The following is an 18,590-nucleotide window of genomic DNA, read 5'->3' as shown; positions in this document are numbered from 1 at the left end:
AGTTGTTCAATAAAATAAATATTCCAGAGACGACAAGGTTTCAAAATGGTATAACTCTTGACAACTTTGTTTTCTTAACACATTTTTATGTGACTAGCGTCCGCCATTTCCCGAAGCACTGTAAAACCCCTGGGTCATCTGCAAGTTTATGGAGTTAATAGGAGGGAAAAATTAGTTTCTGCAACACTCCTAATTTGACAGTTGTGGAGTTTGAAGTTGGAGAAAAACAAATCTTCCAAGATTTTCTTTATTCGGGGGTGAAAATGTAAACCTTACTCTTTAAGAATTAAACATGGATGCATTGAAGGGGAATCTAGGTAAGCACATAAGGGAGAAAGGAATCCGCTGATGGGTTTATACATGAAGTAAGGTGGATGGAGGCTAATGTAAGGCATAAACATCAACATAGACAACTTTAATAGAAAGTTGTTAGATGGCATAAAAAGTAATTTCAGTGAAACATCAGTGAAAGTCAATGTAGCTGGAGAAATCCTACGCCCAACCACCTTCAGCTGTTTCATCAATGAACTTCCTTCCATCATAAGGTCAGAAATAGGGATTGTTACAGAGTTATTATTATGCATCTTCTTATTTAAATCTATTTCTGATGTCATCAGTAAGGCTGAGACGCCATTAGTTTTTGTTGTTGTCTGTGTATATTCGCGTTTAACTGCCGTTAGTTCTGATTCTATTCCGTCACTGAAATTTCGATGTTTAGCTAGCAGCTCTAGTTTTTGATTTCATACTGTATTTTAAACTTTGTTATTTTTATATATTGAAGAAGATGAACTTATAATGTGTTTTTGACCACTTTGTTTTGGTTAAGTTACCTCAGGTATGTTTGCTGATGGCTGCACAATGTCCAGCACCATTCGCGACTTCTCAGAAAATGAAGCAGTTCCATGTCCAAATACAACATTCACGCCCCACAAGTGCCAGGCGATGATCACCTCCGACAATAGAGAATCTAGAATTGCACCTTGACATTCATTACCACTATCACGATCCAGGGGTTTATCATTAACCAGAAACTCAACTGGACAAGCCACATAAATGCTGTAGCTACAAGAGCAGGTCAGAAGCTAGAAATCCAGTGTTGGGTAACTCACCTGCTGACTCCCCAAAACCTGTCCACAAAAAGGCACAAGTCAGGAGTGTGAGGGAATACTTTCCCATTGTTTGGATGAGTGTAGCTCCAACAACACAAGAAGCTTAACACCATCCAGGACAAAGCAACCCACTTGATTGGCTTCCCTTCCACAAACATTCACACCCTCCACAACCGATGCACAGTGGTAGCAGTGTGTACCATCTACAAGATGCATTGTAGAAACTCACTGAGGCACATAAGGTGGTCTGAACGGTGCAGGTCGGGGGGGGGGTGGGGAGGGGGGGGGCGGGGGGGGGGGGGGGGTGGGGGGGCGGGAGGCGCGGGGGGGGATGTAAATAGATGCAAGTTGGTCTTGATGACCCATTTGCATCCATTTAGTGGGCTTGGCCCCCTATGCTCGGGCATTCCACGATTCTCTAGTCCCTGCAGCCGGGATTCACGTGGCCGCGGATCACTTGTGGGCTCAGCAATCGTGAACCTGATGTGGTGGACCTTGCGGTGGGCCAAGGGGTCAATGGTCTTGCCCCCTTGGCCCACTCTAAGGCCCATCATGCCAGGGCCACAATGGTAGGGACATCAACGAGATATAAGTGCATTGCAATCACTAAAGCATGTGATTTCACTGCACTTACCTCTCTTTGCTGTGGTCAATGTTTACAAACATCGGCGTCCCACCACTTAGACCGCTGAGGCATGAAAGTATATGAATAGATCAGAGCTGCAGAAGGTTTTTACAAGCTTGCAACCACAGACCACTACTGGAAAGCTATGAATGGCCTGCAGATAGTGGTTCTGTGGGAACCAGATGTAGGTACAGCTGTTCTCCTTCGAGGAATTGATATGTGGAGCTGCAAAGTATGTACTACAGCTAGAATGCCTCCCACTGCCCCTGTCTGGACTGCTTGCTAGCTTCCAGGCAAAGGTGGGGGGGGTGTGGGGGTGTGGTGTGTGTGTGGAGGGTCCTTTAGAGGGGGTTCCTTTTGTCAGGGCGTCCTTGTAGGGGTATCCCTATTATAGGGGTCCCTGTGGGGGTTCCCCCTCTTGCAGGGGTACTGGGAGAGATGGCAGATTGGGCCACTTCCCTACTTTGGGGTAGGAGAGGGTACCCAAGTAATCCGGGGGTGGGGAGCTGCTGTGTGGTGGGTGGGGGGGGGGGGCGGTCAGGGCATATTTATGCGGGGGGTCGGAGTCAATTTGTGGTGCAGAGGGAGTGGGGGCCGGTTGCGGAACTTCACTATTGGGCCGCCCAACAAGATGGTGACCCTTTGGAATCCCTCGTATTCCATCCCATGCATAAATTTGCACAGCGTGGAAAACTGAATGACATCCCACTTTACGGCTGCAAGGTGATAGTTCGCGACCAAGCTGTATTTTGGGCGGGTTTCGAAGGGTAATTCCCGTTGGGTGTTCCGGCACGATTCCCATCACTGGGTGGCATAGTTGGGCAGTGGTTAGCACTGAAGCAGCGCTGAGGATAGGCAGATTTGCAGAAAAAGTGGGCGGCATTTACGTCGCGAGATCGGGTTAGATCTTGTGAGGCGTAGCGAGCTGGGTAGATCCCGGGGACAGGGTCTTCCGACTCTTGTTGACCACGTTGCACCTCGGCAGCTTTTTGGGCACAATGTGGCCGTTGAATTGCACCCTAAATAAGGGATGATTCAGTGAGAATCTCCCAAAGCTCCAAGGAAATGACAAAGCATCGCTGAATAGCGATGGAAATCGTTTTTGAAAAATAAATTTTGAGTACTCACGCGGACACGGGGAGAATGTGCAAACTCCACACGGACAGTGACCCTGGGCCTGGATCGAACCCTGGTCCTCAGCGCAACAGGCAGCAGTGCTAACCACTGCGCCACCGTGCCACCCAGCGATGGGAATCGTGCCGGATCATCCGACGGGAATTACCCTCCAAAACCCGCCCAAAATACAGTTTGGTCGCGATCTAACCAAAATAAAACAGAAAGCCATTCTGAAGCACTAGGTATGACTACACTATCTATCGGCACTCTGCCTTGTTTTTGTGCCTCCGCGGGAACGCGCTGCGGAGGCCGCATTTAGTACATTTCCTGCACTGAAGAGCTCCGACGAGCGGAAATGATCAGGATGTCATTGATGTACCAGGTGGCACGGTAGCACAATGATTAGCACTGTTGCTCCACAGCACCAGGGTCTCAGGTTTGATTCCCAGCTTGGGTCACTGTGTGAGCGGAGTCTCCACATTCTCCCCGTGTCTGTGTGCGTTTCCTCCGAGTGCTCCAGTTTCCTCCCACAAGTTCCGAAAGATGTGCTTGTTAGGTGAATTGGACATTCTGAATTTTCCCTCTTTTACCCGAACAGGTGCCGGAATGTGGCGACAAGGGGCTTTTCACAGTAACTTCATCGCAGTGTTAATGTAAGCCTACTTGTGACAATAGTAAAGATTATTATTATTTTTTAATGGCACCAGGGTATCACGATCCCCCGTACCCCACCACATAAGGGCAGGGCATCCCTGAGCCCATTTCTTGGCGTGGGCACAATGCCACTTTGGCACCTTGGCACTTCCAGGCTGAAGTGCCAGGCTGGCACCCAGGTGGCACTGCCAGGCTGACAGTACCAAGGTGCCTGGGTAGCACCAACAGTGCCAGGGTGCCATCCTGCCTGGAGGCTGACCACCTGGGGGCTTCCGATCACCTGGGAGACCCCCAGGTATCATTCCACATACTGAAACCGGCACCCGGCTGCGGTCTATTTGGCGAGGCCGGTAGATGCTGGGTGGCAGTTTGATCCGGCGACGGCAAAGATAAGTCAGCTTCTAAACCAACTTCACTTTGTGAGACATGATGCCGTCCACAGATCGTAAGAGCTCGCAAGGCGTAATGGCAGTCAGGAAGCCCAGGGCAAGCCTCCTCCGGCAACTAACAGCCGTGTCGAGACACTGTTTGGGCGCAAAGTGGCCGGTAGATTGCGCTCTTAGATATTATTGAGTGAGTCACACCATATATCTATGATCAGTGCACAGAGGGAATGGTACGGGGAGATAATTAGAATTGGAATGGAGGGAATGGTGCTTATTGCATAATTTCAGGATAAGCGGCAACAGGTGAAGGACACTCATTGGATAATTGCGTGTTCACATGTAAAGAGACACAATGTGGTGTCCACTGTTGCGTTTGAACCCTTCCTCGACTCCTAGGCCAGATGAGCTGGAGTCTAACATCAACACCAGGAATGTTATATTAATTTGATAAGTTTCCTTTGGAGTTTTTGTTTTGCCAGAATAAACTGAAAGTTCCCCTTTGAGGGGTTGTTCATTTGTTTAATGGTTTATTCGATAGCTGAAAAGTGTATAAAGAGAAACTTGACAGTGGTGGTAGGATAGTAGGGTCAGGGACTGTGGGCGCGATTCTCCGCACTCCCGACGGTGCGGAGAATAGCGTGGCTCGTAAAATTTTACGGCCACGCTGTTCCGACGCCCTCCCGCTATTCTCCCCCCCCCCCCCCCACGCCCGACTCCCGATACCAATCGCTGCCGCCGTTTTTTTACGGCCGGCAGCGATTCTCAGCTGATGGATGGGCCGAGTTCCCAGCCCTTTACGGCTGTTTTTACGAACGGCAAACACACCTGGTCTGACCGTTCGTAAAAACGGCCGTAAACTGTCGATTTTTAAAACCATGGCACCGATTGGCACGGCAGTACCACGGCCGTGCCAAGGGTGCCATGGGCCCGCGATCGGTGGGCACCGATCGCGGGCAGCGGGTCCGATGCCCGCGCACTCTTTGTCCTTCCGCCGCCCCGCAGTATCCATTCGCGGGGCGGCTGAGGTGCATCCCGGCCCGCGCATGCGCGGGTTTCGTGCAAATGCGCGATGACGTCATCCGCGCATGCGCGGGTTGGAGTCTTCCAATCCGCGCATGCGCGACTGACGTCATATGACGCGTCAGCCGGCGCTAACTCTGGCAAGCGGGCTTAACGAAATTCGTTAAGCCCGCGATGCCGGAGTTTACGGCGTCGGGATGCTAGCCCCGACCGGGGACCAGAATCGGTTCCCGGTCGGGAAGGGGGGGGGGCTGGCGTCAAACCCGCCCGGATTTGACGCCAGCCTTACGATTTCTCCCCATATGGGAGAATCGCGCCCATGATGTCTCACTTTGTGAATAAATCTTAAACTGAGTAAACATTGATTTATGAGGCGGCATTCTCCTGTGCGGGGACCAAGTCCCCACACCGGCAGGAAAACCGGCACGAACCACTCCGGCGGCAACAGCCCACGCTCCAGCCGACGCCGAAGGGACTGCATGAGTTAACGCATGTGTTAAATACATTTAAACCTCATTTAAATACATTTAATCTCATCAGGGGGACTCGCCACTGTATAATTCCCCCCCCCCCCAACACTGGGATTTCTCCCTCGCTGACGTGACATCATGTCGGTGAAGTTTGGAACAGATCTGGACCAGGTGAGAAACCAATCGGAGGCGGGGGTGGGGCGCAAAGGTAATTACAGCCCATGGTGGGGGGGGGGGGGGGGGGGGGCGGGGAGGCCATGTCCGGGAAGACGGCCAGGGGGGAATTTCCAGAGTCAAGAGGCAGTGCTGGGGGGGGGGGGAATGTGGACCTCCTATGAGAGATCCATGGGATGGGGACTTCCTATGAGAGATCCATGGGAGGGCGTTCCCCTGTGTCCGTTGGGGGTTGGGGGAGCTGTGTTCCCCATGTGAATGAGAGGGGTCCTTGTATGCATGGGGGGAATTTTATGCTTTTATTTTTAGTGCTGGAGATCGGGCCTCCCTGCCAGCGTAAAGGCGCGGGATACACCTCCAGGATTTTGTTCATTTCAGTACTGGACAATGTGACAAGACAAGGCGGATTTGTAGCCGACATGCTGCACACCACCGTACTGATCCGGTCCAGAACATAGAAGAAAAATGAAAAATTCCGCCCATAATCTTCCCCTGCTTCATGCTTTCTTATATTTTTAAGGACAGCCAGTGAGGGAGGTACAACAGTATTTCCTCTCCTTAGGCTGAGGAATACTGCACCTGACTTTGATGTGTTTGATACTGATGTTGAGAGACAAATGGAAAGAGTGCTCCATTCCCCAACACTGGCATCTTTCACTGGAATGAGTTTAGTCATTAGGCATAAATTCTGGTCAGAATCCTGTGTTTAATATGATAGCAGCAGACCTGGATGTTGCGAATCACCTTATCCTGAGCTACAATTACCCTTGATCAGCCCTGTAAATGATGAACTGAGATAGAGAGGGATGATCACCAAAGAAAAGGACTTTGTGGAAGATGTTTCTTGGGTAGGGTGTGTGGACAGTCTAGGTCATGTTGACATATCAAACAGGAGGAGTTATTGGGTGTTTTAAAAGGCATTAAGATAGATAAGTCTCCTGGGCCAGATGGGATTTACCCCAGAATACTGAGGGAAGTAAGGCAGGAAATTGCGGGGCGTTGACTGACATTTCTGTATCCTCATTGGCTATAGGTGAGATCCCAGAGGACTGGAGGATAACTAATGTGGTACCGCTGTTTAAGAAAGGTAGCAGGGATAATCCAGGAAGGTATTGGAGAGAATTCTCAGGGACAGGATTTATACCCATTTGGAAACAAATGGACTCATAAGCGATAGACAGCATGGTTTTGTGAAGGGGCGGTCGTGCTTCACTAACTTGATCGAGTTTTTTGAGGAGGTGACAAAGTTGATTGATGTGGGGAGGGTGGTGGATGTTGTTTACATGGACTTCAGTAAAGCCTTTGACAAGGTGCCTCATGGCAGATTGGTACAAAAGGTGAAGTCACACGGGATCAGAGGTGAGGTGGCAAGATGGATACATAGCTGGCTCGGTCACAGAAGGCAGAGGGTAGTAGTAGAAGGATGTTTTGCTGAATGGAAGGTTGTGACTAGAGGTGTTCCACAGGGATCGGTGCTGCGGCCTCTGTTGTTTGTAGTATGCATAAACGATTTGGAGGAAAAGATTTGTAAGTTCGCGGATGACACCAACGTTGGTGGAGTGGCAGATAGTCATGAGGATTGTCAGAAGATTCAGTAGGACATAGATAGGTTGGAGACTTGGGCAGAGAAATGGCAAATGGAGTTTAATCCGGACAAATGTGAGGGAATACATTTTGGTAGGTCTAACATAGAGGGGAAATATACAGTAAATGGCAAATCTCTTAGGAATACAGAAAGTCAGAGCGATCTGGGCGTACAGTTCCACAGATCTTTAAAAGTGGCAACACAAATGGTCAAGAAAGCATATGGAATGCTTGCCTTCATTAGGCTGGACATTGAGTATAAAAACTGGCAAGTCATGCTACAGTGGTATAGAACGTTGGTACTGCCGCACTTGGAATATTGCGCACAATTCTGGTTGTCGCACTACCAGGAGGATGTGGAGGCTTTGGAGAGGGTGCAGAGAAGGATTACCAGGATGTTGCCTTGTCCGGAGGGTGTTAGCTATGCGGAGAGGCTGTATAGATTTAGACTGTTTTCATTAGAATGACAGAGGTTGAGGGGCGACGTAATAGAGGTCCACAAGATTGTGAGGGCGTGGATAGAAAGGATGGGCAGGCACTCTTTTCTAGGATGGAAGGGTCAGTCACAAGGGGGCATAGGTTTGACATCCGTGGGGCAAAGACCTGTGCGAGGCAGGTCTTTTCCACAGAGGGTGGTGAGTGCCTGGAATGTGTTGCCAGGGGAGCTTTTGGAAGCAGATACATTAACGGCGTTCAAAAGACACCTCAACAAATACATGTATAGGGTGGGTAGAGCGGGATATGGCACTAGGAAGTGCTGAGGGTTTTGGCCAAGGATGATATCATGACAGGTACAGGCTTGGAGGGCAGACGACCCTGCTCCTGTGCTGTATTGTTTTTTGTTCTTTGATCCTGGACTCCTTGAGGGTTATGTTAGCTTGTTTTTCTACACCATACCTAAGACCCCACATTGGCAGCAGCTTCTGCATGCTCCTGACCAATGGAAGGTTCACCAAAGAGAAATATGAGGCATGCTTTCCCCTACCTGAACCAGTTAGGTTATCTGCATATTTAAAAAAGGACCTAATGCTTGCAACTTTGGAGTGCCTCTGGTGACACCTTTTGGGACCCCCAATGTCTTTTTGACCCCATGATCTGACCTGATCACTACATGTGTGAACTTTTAGCTCAGTGCCACCATCTATATAATCATAAACTTTACAGTGCAGAAGGAGGCCATTCAGCCCATCAAATCTGCACCGGCCCTTACAAAGAGCACTCTACTGAAGCCCACATATCTACTCTACCCCAATAACCACCACTTAACATTTGTTGGACACTAAGAGCAATTTTAGCATGCCCAATCCATCTAACCCGCACATCTTTCGACTTTGGGAGGAAACCAGAGCACCCGGATGAAACCCACGCAGACACAGGGAGACTGTGCAGACTCCGTACAGACAGTGACCCAGCCGGGAATCAAACCTGGGACCCTGGAGCTGTGAAGCAACTGTGCTAACCACTATGCTACCGTGCTAATGAAACCCGAGGCTCAATATCCTGGGCTCCTTGGGTCTCACTATTTGTCTGCAGGGCACTAATCCAGCACAAAGATCTCCGGAGCTCAACCCCACTGTTGCCACGAGCTGTGTTGCCCTCATCCAGCAAGATCTCAGCAGTCAGGTGAAGGACAACAGCCAGGTAGATGGAAGTTGCTTCCCTGATAAATTTTACAGAGTTGCAATGATTGTATAAATTCTAGACTTCAATAGCTTCCTAACTCCAGAGGGGTGTGGTGCAAGTCCCCGGGAGAAGGCAGTCTTGCATCAGGTGAGTTTGGCAGAGCACGAGTATGATTCAAGCATAATGTCTATTAGATTTAAAGAGTCCTTCTGGACTTTTATAACCCAGCCAGAATTAATTTAAAGGCTACTGGAGTCTTAAGAAAACTGGGGTAATATGCTGCCTATGTCGTTTGTTGTAGACTTCAGGCAACAGTACCGTAAATATTTCCCATGATTAACTAGATATGTGCAATCATTTATATTTGGTTTATTTATTTATTTTTTCCAACTGGGGGCAATTTAGCAAAGCCATTCCACCTACTCTACACATCTTTGGGTTGTGGGAGTGAGGCCCACGTAGACACGGATCTGGGGCTGGATTCTCCCCACCCCGACGTTCGGCGTGGGGGCAGAGAATCCATTTTCCTGAACGAAATCGGGACCAGTGCTGGTTCCACTATTCTCCGCTCCCCGAAAAGCGGCATACTCGGGCAGTACGCTGCGCCAAGTATCCACCGCCTCCGGCCATTTCCTGAGGCCTGCCCCGCTACTCTCCGTCTCCGACTGGCCGAATTCCCGACGGCATGGTTGTAATCTGGTCCTGCCATTCGGGAAACCTGCGAGGCGGCTGCGGACTCAGTCTGCAGCCCTCACAGTCGGGGGAGGGCCGATCGGAGGGCGGGGAGGCCTCATTCGGGACTGGGGGCTATGCGTGCGGGCGGTCTGGGTCGGGCGAGCGGCCGATGTGGGGCACTATTTCGCTGGTCCAGGTCCGCCACGAAGCACGGCGTGGCCGCTATAGGCCGCCACTGTGCGCATGATCGGCCTCTGACCCGGAAGTGAGGGGGGCTGTATCGGCAGCTGGAGCAGCGAGCTCCTTGACAGCTGCCTGCTAGCCCCTTGCAAGGCAGTGAATTTGTGGCCTTTTGGTGCCAGTTTTCCTGCCGTAAAAGACCATGGGCGGAATTCTCCGCTCCCGCGAAAAATCGGGAGGGCCGTCGTGAACTCGGCCGAGTTTCACGACGGCCTCGGAGGCCACTCCTCGCCCCCTATTCTCCCCTCCCGGCGGGGCTAGGAGCGGCGCTCCGTAACTCTCGGCCGCGGGGGCATCGCGCCAAGAATGACGGGACCGGCGCGCCTAATGACGTCAGCCGCGCATGCGCAGGTTGGCCGGCTCCAACCCACGCATGCGAGGCTGGCGTCATGACGTGACGTCACGAACCCCCGCATGCGCGGTGGCCGTCTTTCCCCAGCCGCCCCGCAAGACGTGGCGGCTTGATCTTGCGGGGCGGCGGAGGGGAAATAGTGCGTCCGATTTGGGCGCCGGCCCGATGATCGGTGGGCACCGATCGCGGGCCTGTCCCCTCCCGAGCACAGTCGTGGTGCTCTTTCCCCTTTACTCCCCCCACAAGCCCCAAAAGGGTATATCTCACGACGGCAGCGACCAGGTGTGTTTGCCGCCATCGTGAAATGGTCGCGATCGGCAGGCCGCTCAGCCCATCCGGTCGGAGAATTGCCGTTCGCCGTGAAAAACGTAGGTAGAATCGCGGGGGGCACCTGGGGGGGCGTGAAATTTGTTGGGGCCCTCCCGCCGATTCTCCCACCCGGCGTGGGAAGCGGAGAATCGCGCCCCACAGTTTTCAAGGTGGCGTGGAGACATAATCCCAAAAACGGAGAATCCAGCCCCTGGTTTATTTATTTATCTAAGGTGGTGGGTGCTCTTGCCTGCATTCATTGCTCTATTGTCCTGGCTCCGTGAGTTAGTTATGCCTTTTTATTTTTCAGGATTCAACATATTTTCTTTGTTTCCTTTCTGATCTATCCCCAGTTAAAAGGCAAAGTTTAAAGGTTCGGATTACTGCCAAGGATGACAGCATTGTATTGCAGTACCTTAGCGCCAGCCCTGCCATCAAACTTCAAGGTTACATTCTTGGATACGGTGGTCGATTCTCCAAGCAGAACATCACATTGCCTGACAACGGAGATCCATTTGAGGTTGATGTTGGTAAGAGTTCCAAGTCATATGTTTCCACTTAAAGCATGGAAAATTAAAACCATACGTGTAGCAGTACAATGACATTTTACAAAAGAAATGTGTGCTCATCACCTCTCCCTTTATACCATCACATTTCCCTTCCTTTTGGCACCATTCAGACAATATGTTAAAATGTTACTTGGGTTTGTCACTTGATTGATGAGGATCAAATTGCGATGTGGGAAACTCATAAAGAAAGTGACAAATGTTTCCTTTGTGTTTTAACTGACTCGAATCTGCATAAAATAAAATAATGTTAAGTTTTGAACTTAGATTCAGACTTTTTACTTGCCATGGTAATCAAATTATTCTCAGCTTGGTGTTTAATGCCAGTTTTTCTTCTATTTGATATCTTTTACGTGAATGGCTTCCAAGAAAACACTCCCGTGAAACCAATGATAATGTACCAAATTTGCAAATTAGATACAAAAAGAGAAACAAGGAGAGGGAGAGTAAAAGAAAGATTAAGAGAGACAGAAGGGAAGAGACAGCAGGAAAGTTTCAATATTAAATGCTCCGTTTTTAATGTATCCAACAATAATTAAAACTTGAGGGATTGAGTCTCCACATTGGTAATAGTTAATTTTCAGTGACCCCTTGGCTATAATTAACATTTAACGCATGGTTAAAAGATTCCCCATGGCTAATTCAGGCTTAACTCAAAAATCATGGCCCTTAACTGGCTGCAAGACAATTTCTATGCGCCTCTTGACACAGACTATAACTTTAATTGACAAGCATGGGCAGCATGGTAGCACAGTGGGTAGCACTATTGCTCCACAACTCCAGGGTCCCAGGTTCAATCCCGGCTTGGGTCACTGTCTGCACGTTCTCCCCGTGTCTGCGTGGGTTTGCTCCAGTTTCCTCCCACAAGCCCCGAAAGACGTGCTGTTAGGTAAGTTGGACATTCTGAATTCTCCCTCTGTGTACTCAAAAAGGCGGCGGAATGTGGCGACCAGGGGCTTTTCACAGTAACTTCATTGCACTGTTAATGTAAGCCTATTTGTGACAACAAAGATTTATATTATAAGTTTAGTTCCTATCAATTGTGCAAATACAGAAGCATCATGCCGTTACGTGCATTTTAATGGTGAGCCAGACACAGTTTTTGTGAAGCTAACGGCAGAACTCGTAACTCATACAGCCGCTTTTGATTTCCACGTTTGCCCTTTCCTGAAGTTGCTGTAGCATTTGTATATAAATAGCGGTGAGAGATCTTAGCACTGCTGTTACTTTGACAACAGATTCTGGGCCAATGTTTCTCTCAACCAGATGTCCAGAAAACTGCTTTTCACTTTGTTTTACAAATACCACGGAGTCAAGAATTCAACCAAGATGATGAATAGCTGGATTATTCATTTCTAAGGTCCACACATGTTCATTTAATCGTCATTTGGCAGGTGGATATTTTCAAATTAGGCATTCAACATTTAAAATCCTAAAACCATGAATTTTCAGCCAGAGGTACTATCATTTTGGAGTGTAGATATTAGCTCAATCCATATTCACTCATATTGAAGTCAGCCGAGGCATTTTTTTTTAAAGGCCTGCAACATCTTTAATTATTTGGATAAGTCATCAACACTTTCAATTTTTTCCATTGTTAAAAGTAGCAACATTGATTAAGAAGAATATACAGAGAGCGGATGATCTGGAGGACTGAACCTCTTTGGTTAGAGTTATATTACTGGATATATTCTATGGGTGATGAGTTACTGTCATGGGAAAGCTATGGAGGAGACAATGTTCAAGAAAGTTACAGAGGGGTACCAAGACAATGGGCAGTTTTAGCGGGGCCTGTTAGCCACGGGTGCAAATCCCATAACGGGCGCAAAATACAGAGAGAGGCCAAAAATGGGATTTGTGCTGCCGAGAGTTCAAGATGAGGAGAGGGCCCTCTTCAATGAAGTGATCAGGTTCACACCCGGGAAGCGCGCAAACCTGATTTGAATACATTATAATGTACTTGGCGAGATTAAAGTTGAATCTTCAGACCTCATTGCATCTTCCTGTCCACCAGTGGGCGTGAATTATTATTGCTTTTTAAAACCGGAACCAGGAACCATGGACTTTCAAGAGGGAGGAAGGAGGTGAGAACCTCTCTGTACTCAGCACCAAGGATTCCAAGGGGATGGTACCCGCTGGCCAGCTCCAGAAGGGGAGTTTGGTTTGCAGGCTTCCGGGATGGGAGTAGCGGCTGGTCTTTGTGGTCCTAAAGCCTACTGAATGTGTAGGATCAAAAGTTCGGACAGCACTGTGTCAGTGTGCTGCTTGTTCCGCAGGAGACTCCACCTCAACACTGCTGTAATCGTGCCACATCCTTTCCAATACGGCACCAAGTTCCCTTGACCACAGAAAAATACTTTTCACTTTACTTCGGTACATGTGACAATAGATATCAATCAATCAGGTTAACGCGGAGGACACCTGCTCCCTGTGGCTGTCAAGATCACGGCAGCCCTGAACCGCTATGCAGTGGGTTCGTTCCAGGGCTCCACGGGTGACCTGTGTGGCATTTCCCAGTCATCCATCCTTAAGTGCATCCGTGAGGTCACTAATGCATTAACTGCAAGGGCATCGCACTTCATTCATTTTGACCTGGACCAGGCCCAGCAGGGCGAGAGGACTGCACCCGTGATCAACTGCACCCGTATCGCTGGATGTGCCCCGTGGTATCCGGGAGACCCTTTCATCAACAGGAAGGGTTTCCACTCGCTCAGTGTCCAGCTGGTGTGTGACCACCAGATGAGGTTAATGCGCGTGCGTGCATGTTTCCAGGGAGCGGCAGGACAGCTTCATCCTTGGAATTTTCAAGGGTCACCCCAGGCTGCAGGGATGGCTTGTTGGGGACAAAGGTTCTGCAGGAATATAAATGACGTAATTGAAAACGAGCATGTGCGGGCAACGAGAGTTTCTGATGAGGACTGATGGGGGGGGGGGGGGATTTAGAGAATGTTGTTCAGAGATCCATTGCTGGGGACCTGCAAGATGGCTGCATGTGGGTTCTCGGCGACATTGTGGGGGTGATGGAAGGGTGGAGTGCCAAGAGGAGACAGGGAGCACTTACCCTTGCTGATCATAGTAGGTCATCCATCTTTTTCCCTACACTGCGCACCCGTCCTCTTGGTCAGGCTGCTGGCATTGATCAGTGCAGCCCCCATCTCCCAGGCGGGATTCGTGACCTTGCCGGAGGGCACCTGCCAGCCCAAGAGTACATCAACTTTGGCTCAAATAGCACGGGATTTTTTGCGGAAGCAGGTTCCAACCTTCCCACTCCTGCCGCTAAGGGGGATTCAGGATAGGGTGGTCTCTAGAGGATGGATAGGAGAAGGGAACGTCTTGGACATATATTAAGAGCTTATGGGTTCGGAGGAGATGCAGGCCGAGGAGCTGAAGCAAAAGTGGGAGAAGGAGCTGGGTGGAGATATAGAGGAGGGCCTCTGGGCGGACGTATTTGGAAGGGTCAAAGCGACCGCGACATGTGCCAGGCTCAGCCTGATCCAATTTAAAGTCATTCACCGGGCTCACATGACAGTGGCCCGGATGAGCAGATTCTTTGGGGTGGAGGATAGGTGTGCGAAGTGTATGGGGGAGGGGGGGGAGGGGGGGGGGGGGGGCGGGCGGGGGCAATGAACCATGTACATATGTTTTGGACTTGTCCAAAACTGAGGAGGTTTTGGCAGGGGTTTGCCGACACCATGTCCACGGTGTTGAACAAGAGGGTGGAAATGAGCCCAGAGGTGGCGATTTTTGGGGTGTCACTGGATCCGGGAATCCAGGAGGAGAAAGAGGCAGACGTTCTGGCCTTTGCTTCCCTGGTAGCCCGGAGGCGGATATTACTAGCTAGGAGGGACTCAAGGCCCCAAAATCGGAGACCTAGCTATCGGACATGGCTGGCTTCCTCTGCCTGGAGAAAATTAAGTTCGCCATGAGAGGGTCTCTGTCGGGGTTCGCCCGGAGGTGTCAATCATTTGTGACTTCCTCGCAGAGAATTATTCGCCAGCAGAAGAGGGGGGGGAGGTGTTTAGGTTAGCGTAGGTTAGGGGGGGTAAACAATGGTGGGACCTGTGGAAAAGGGAGGCGGTATTTGCACTATGTTTATATTTTCCTTGTTATGTACATTGTTGATTTTGTTGCTGTTACAATGCCAAAGAAATGCCTCAATAAAATATTTATTTAAAAAAACTTTGGCTCAAATACTTACAATAGATAATGATTCAAGTCTGGTGATGTGCTCAGTATGCAGTGTTTTTAGATTCCAAGTGCCAACAGGCCTTTGTCAATCCATTCCTAAGAGAAAAATGTATTTTCTAAAGAAGTAAAAAAAATCTTCTGCAGCTAATTTTGACCTTGTTCAATAAAACTGTTAGAAATCCATAGAATCGTTACATTCGGCCCATTGAGTCTACACTCACCCACCTTATCCTCATAATCCCACATATTAATCATGGTCAATCTACCTAACCTGCACATCTTTAGATTGTGGGAGAACCCAGAGCACCCGGAGCAAACCCATGCTGACACAGGAAGAACGTACAAACTCCGAGCAGTCAGTCACCCATGGCCAGTATTAAACCCTGATCCCTGTAAACCACTGTGCCACTGTGGTAGTCACCATTGTTGCATATATATATCACATACGAGATGCATTACGGTAAGGTACGGTACTACAGGTACGGGGGTAGATCCCTGCCTGCTGGCGCCACCCAGTATGCGGAGTATAAATGTGTGTGCTCATCGAGCTGCATCCATTTCGGCAGCAGCTGTGGGAGGCAACAGATCTCTGCTTAATAAAGCCTCGATTACTCTCTACTCTCATCTCATTGTTAATTGATAGTGCATCAATTTATTAATCAGAGATTTTACAACGATGGACCTCCGCATCAAACCAGATCGACTGCAGCTGCACCCTCAAGCAGACAACGCCAAGTCGGCCGTCGCACATTGGCTAGCTTGCTTTGAAGCCTACATCGGATCTGTGACAGAACCACCCTCAGAGGCACAGAAGCTCCAGATCCTGTATACGCGGCTGAGCTCCGATATCTTTCCCCTCATCCGGGACGCGCCTACCTACACTGAGGCCATGGTCCTGCTGAAAGAGAACTACACCCATCAGACCAACAAACTATATGCCAGGCACCTCCTGTCCACGCGGCATCAACTCCCCGGTGAGTCTGTGGAAGATTTCTGGCGTGCCCTGCACGCCCTGGCGGGGGACTGCGATTGCCAGGCCATTTCGGCCGTTGAACATTCCGAACTCCTATTCAGGGATGCTTTTGTTACGGGCATAGGGTCGGCGTACACCCGCCAGCGGCTCTTAGAAGGGGCTACCCTCGACTTCGTGGCGACCAAAAAACTCGTGATCTCACTAACGGTCGCCTCCCGTAATGTACAAGTGTACGCCCCGACCGCACGGCGGCCCACCTCCTGGACATCGTGGAACCCACCAGTGACCAACCCCAGCCAACCCCAAGCCTGCGCTGCGCGGCAGCCAACCAACCCCAGGGGACCCAAATGCTACTTCTGCGGACAGGCAAAGCACCCCTGGCAGCGCTGCCCGGTGAGGAGCGCACTCTGCAAGGCCTGCAGGAAGAAAGGACATTTTGCTGTTGTGTGCCAGGCCCGCTCGATCACCGCTGTAACCAGGCCCATTGTTCCTGCACCCCCATGTGCGACCCATGGGCGTCGCCATTTTCACCCCTGCAACCCACGTACGGCCCGTGGGTGCTGCCACCTTCCTCACCTCAGAACACGTGCGGCCCATGGGCGCCACCATCTTGCTTGCCTCAGGATACGTGCAGCCCATGGGCGCCGCCATCTTCCCACCATCAGGCCTCGTGCGCCGCCATCTTTAACGCCGCCCGCCACGTGCGCCCCGTGGGCGCCGCCTTCTTCCCCGCCTCAGGACCCCTGTTCGTCGGGCACCTCATCGGGCCACTCATCGCCTGCAACTGCCGACAACCAGCCAGGGGCCTTCCAACACCAGCTAAAGCTCGCCTCCAACACGATCGGCCAAACCCGGCCGCACAACGTCGCAACCGCGTCGACGACGGTAAAGGTCGATGGGCACAAGACATCAAGCCTTTTTGACTCCAGGAGCACAGAGAGCTTCATCCAGCCCGATACGGTAAAGCGCTGCTCCCTCGCGGTACACCCCATCACACAACAAATCTCCCTGGCCTCCGGATCCCACTCCGTGGCGATCCGGGGGTACTGCACCACCACCCTCACCATCCAGGGCATAGAGTTCAGAGACCTCCGGCTTTACGTCCTCCCCAACCTCTGCGCTGCCTTGCTACTCGGCCTGGACTTCCAATGCAACCTCCAAAGTCTCAAGGCAAGGAAATGTTCAGGGGGGTTGCATTAATCGCAGTGCAAAGCAGCGATTGGATGGAGTGAAGGGCGCGGCGGGCCCCTACCACCCCTGACTGTATGCAGTCTCACGACCCTTAAGGTCGACTTGCCTTCTCTGTTTGCAAACCTCACCCCAGATTGCAAACCCGTCGCCACCAGTAGCAGACGGTACAGTGCCCAGGACAGGACTGTCTTCAGGTCTGAGATCCAGCGGCTGCTGCGGGAAGGTATCATCGAAGCCAGCAACAGCCCCTGGAGAGCCCAAGTGGTAGTTGTGAAAACTGGGAAGCAAAACAGGATGGTCGTTGACTACAGTCAGACCATCAATCGGTACATGCAGCTCGACGTGTACCCCCTCCCACGCATATCTGATATGGTCAATCAGATTGTACAGTACCGGGTCTTCTTGACAGTAAACCTGAAATCTGCCTACCACCAGCTCCCCATTCACAAGGCGGACCGCCAATACACTGCGTTTGAAGCGGACGGCCGTCTTTACCACTTCCTTAGGGTTCCAACGGGAGATGGACCAAATGGTTGACCGGTACGGACTGCGGGCCACCTTCCCGTACCTCGATAACGTCACCATCTGCAGCCACGACCAGCAGGACCATGCGCTAACCTTTCCAAATTCCTCCACACCATCAAACTCCTCAACCTAACGTACAACAAGGAGAAGTGCGTGTTCAGCACCAACCGCTTAGTCATCCTCGGCTATGTGGTGCAAAATAGAGTTCTGGGGCCCGACCCCGATCACATGCGCCCGCTCATGGAACTCCCCCTCCCCCACTGCCCCAAGGCCATCAAACGGTGCCTGGGGTTCTTCTCATACTACGCCCAGTGGGTCCCTAACTATGCGGACAAGGCCCGCCCACTCATTCACTCCACTGTTTTCCCCCTGACAGCCGAGGCTCACCAGGCCTTCAACCGTATCAAGGCCAACATCGCCAAGGTCGTGATGTACGCGGTCGACGAGACGCTCCCCTTCCAAGTCGAGGGCGATGCACCAGACGACGCTCTGGCCACCACCCTGACCAGGCAGGCAGGCCCGTGGCATTCTTTTCCTGCACCCTCCATGCCTCCGAAATTTGGCATTCCTCCATCGAGAAGGAGCCGCAAGCCATCGCAGAAGCTGTATGGCATTGGAGGCATTACCTGGCCGGCAGGAGATTCACTCTCCTCACTGACCAACGGTCGGTTGTCTTCATGTTCAATAACACACAGCGGGGCAAGATCAAAAATGATAAAATCTTGAGGTGGAGGATCGAGCTCTCCACCTACAATTACAAGATTTTTTATCGCCCCGGTAAGCTCAACGATGCCCTATCCCGAGGTACAT

The 18,590-nt window shown here is 50.8% G+C and overlaps 1 protein-coding gene across 1 annotated transcript in view; it reads left to right on the top strand.

Annotated features, from left to right (window-relative positions):
• Positions 1-18,590, top strand: part of LOC119968873 (target of Nesh-SH3-like) — a 371,610-nt gene that overhangs the window by 42,795 nt on the left and 310,225 nt on the right. Inside the window, exon 2 of the mRNA XM_038801796.1 lies at positions 10,691-10,867. Within this exon, the coding sequence (XP_038657724.1) occupies positions 10,691-10,867 (177 nt within the window). The remainder of the gene's footprint in view (positions 1-10,690; positions 10,868-18,590) is intronic.

The sequence above is a fragment of the Scyliorhinus canicula genome, chromosome 7 (genome assembly GCF_902713615.1).
Source record: "Scyliorhinus canicula chromosome 7, sScyCan1.1, whole genome shotgun sequence".
NCBI lineage: Eukaryota > Metazoa > Chordata > Chondrichthyes > Carcharhiniformes > Scyliorhinidae > Scyliorhinus > Scyliorhinus canicula.
Note: the sequence above shows the minus strand (reverse complement) of the source record. Positions and strands in the feature narration are given on the sequence as shown.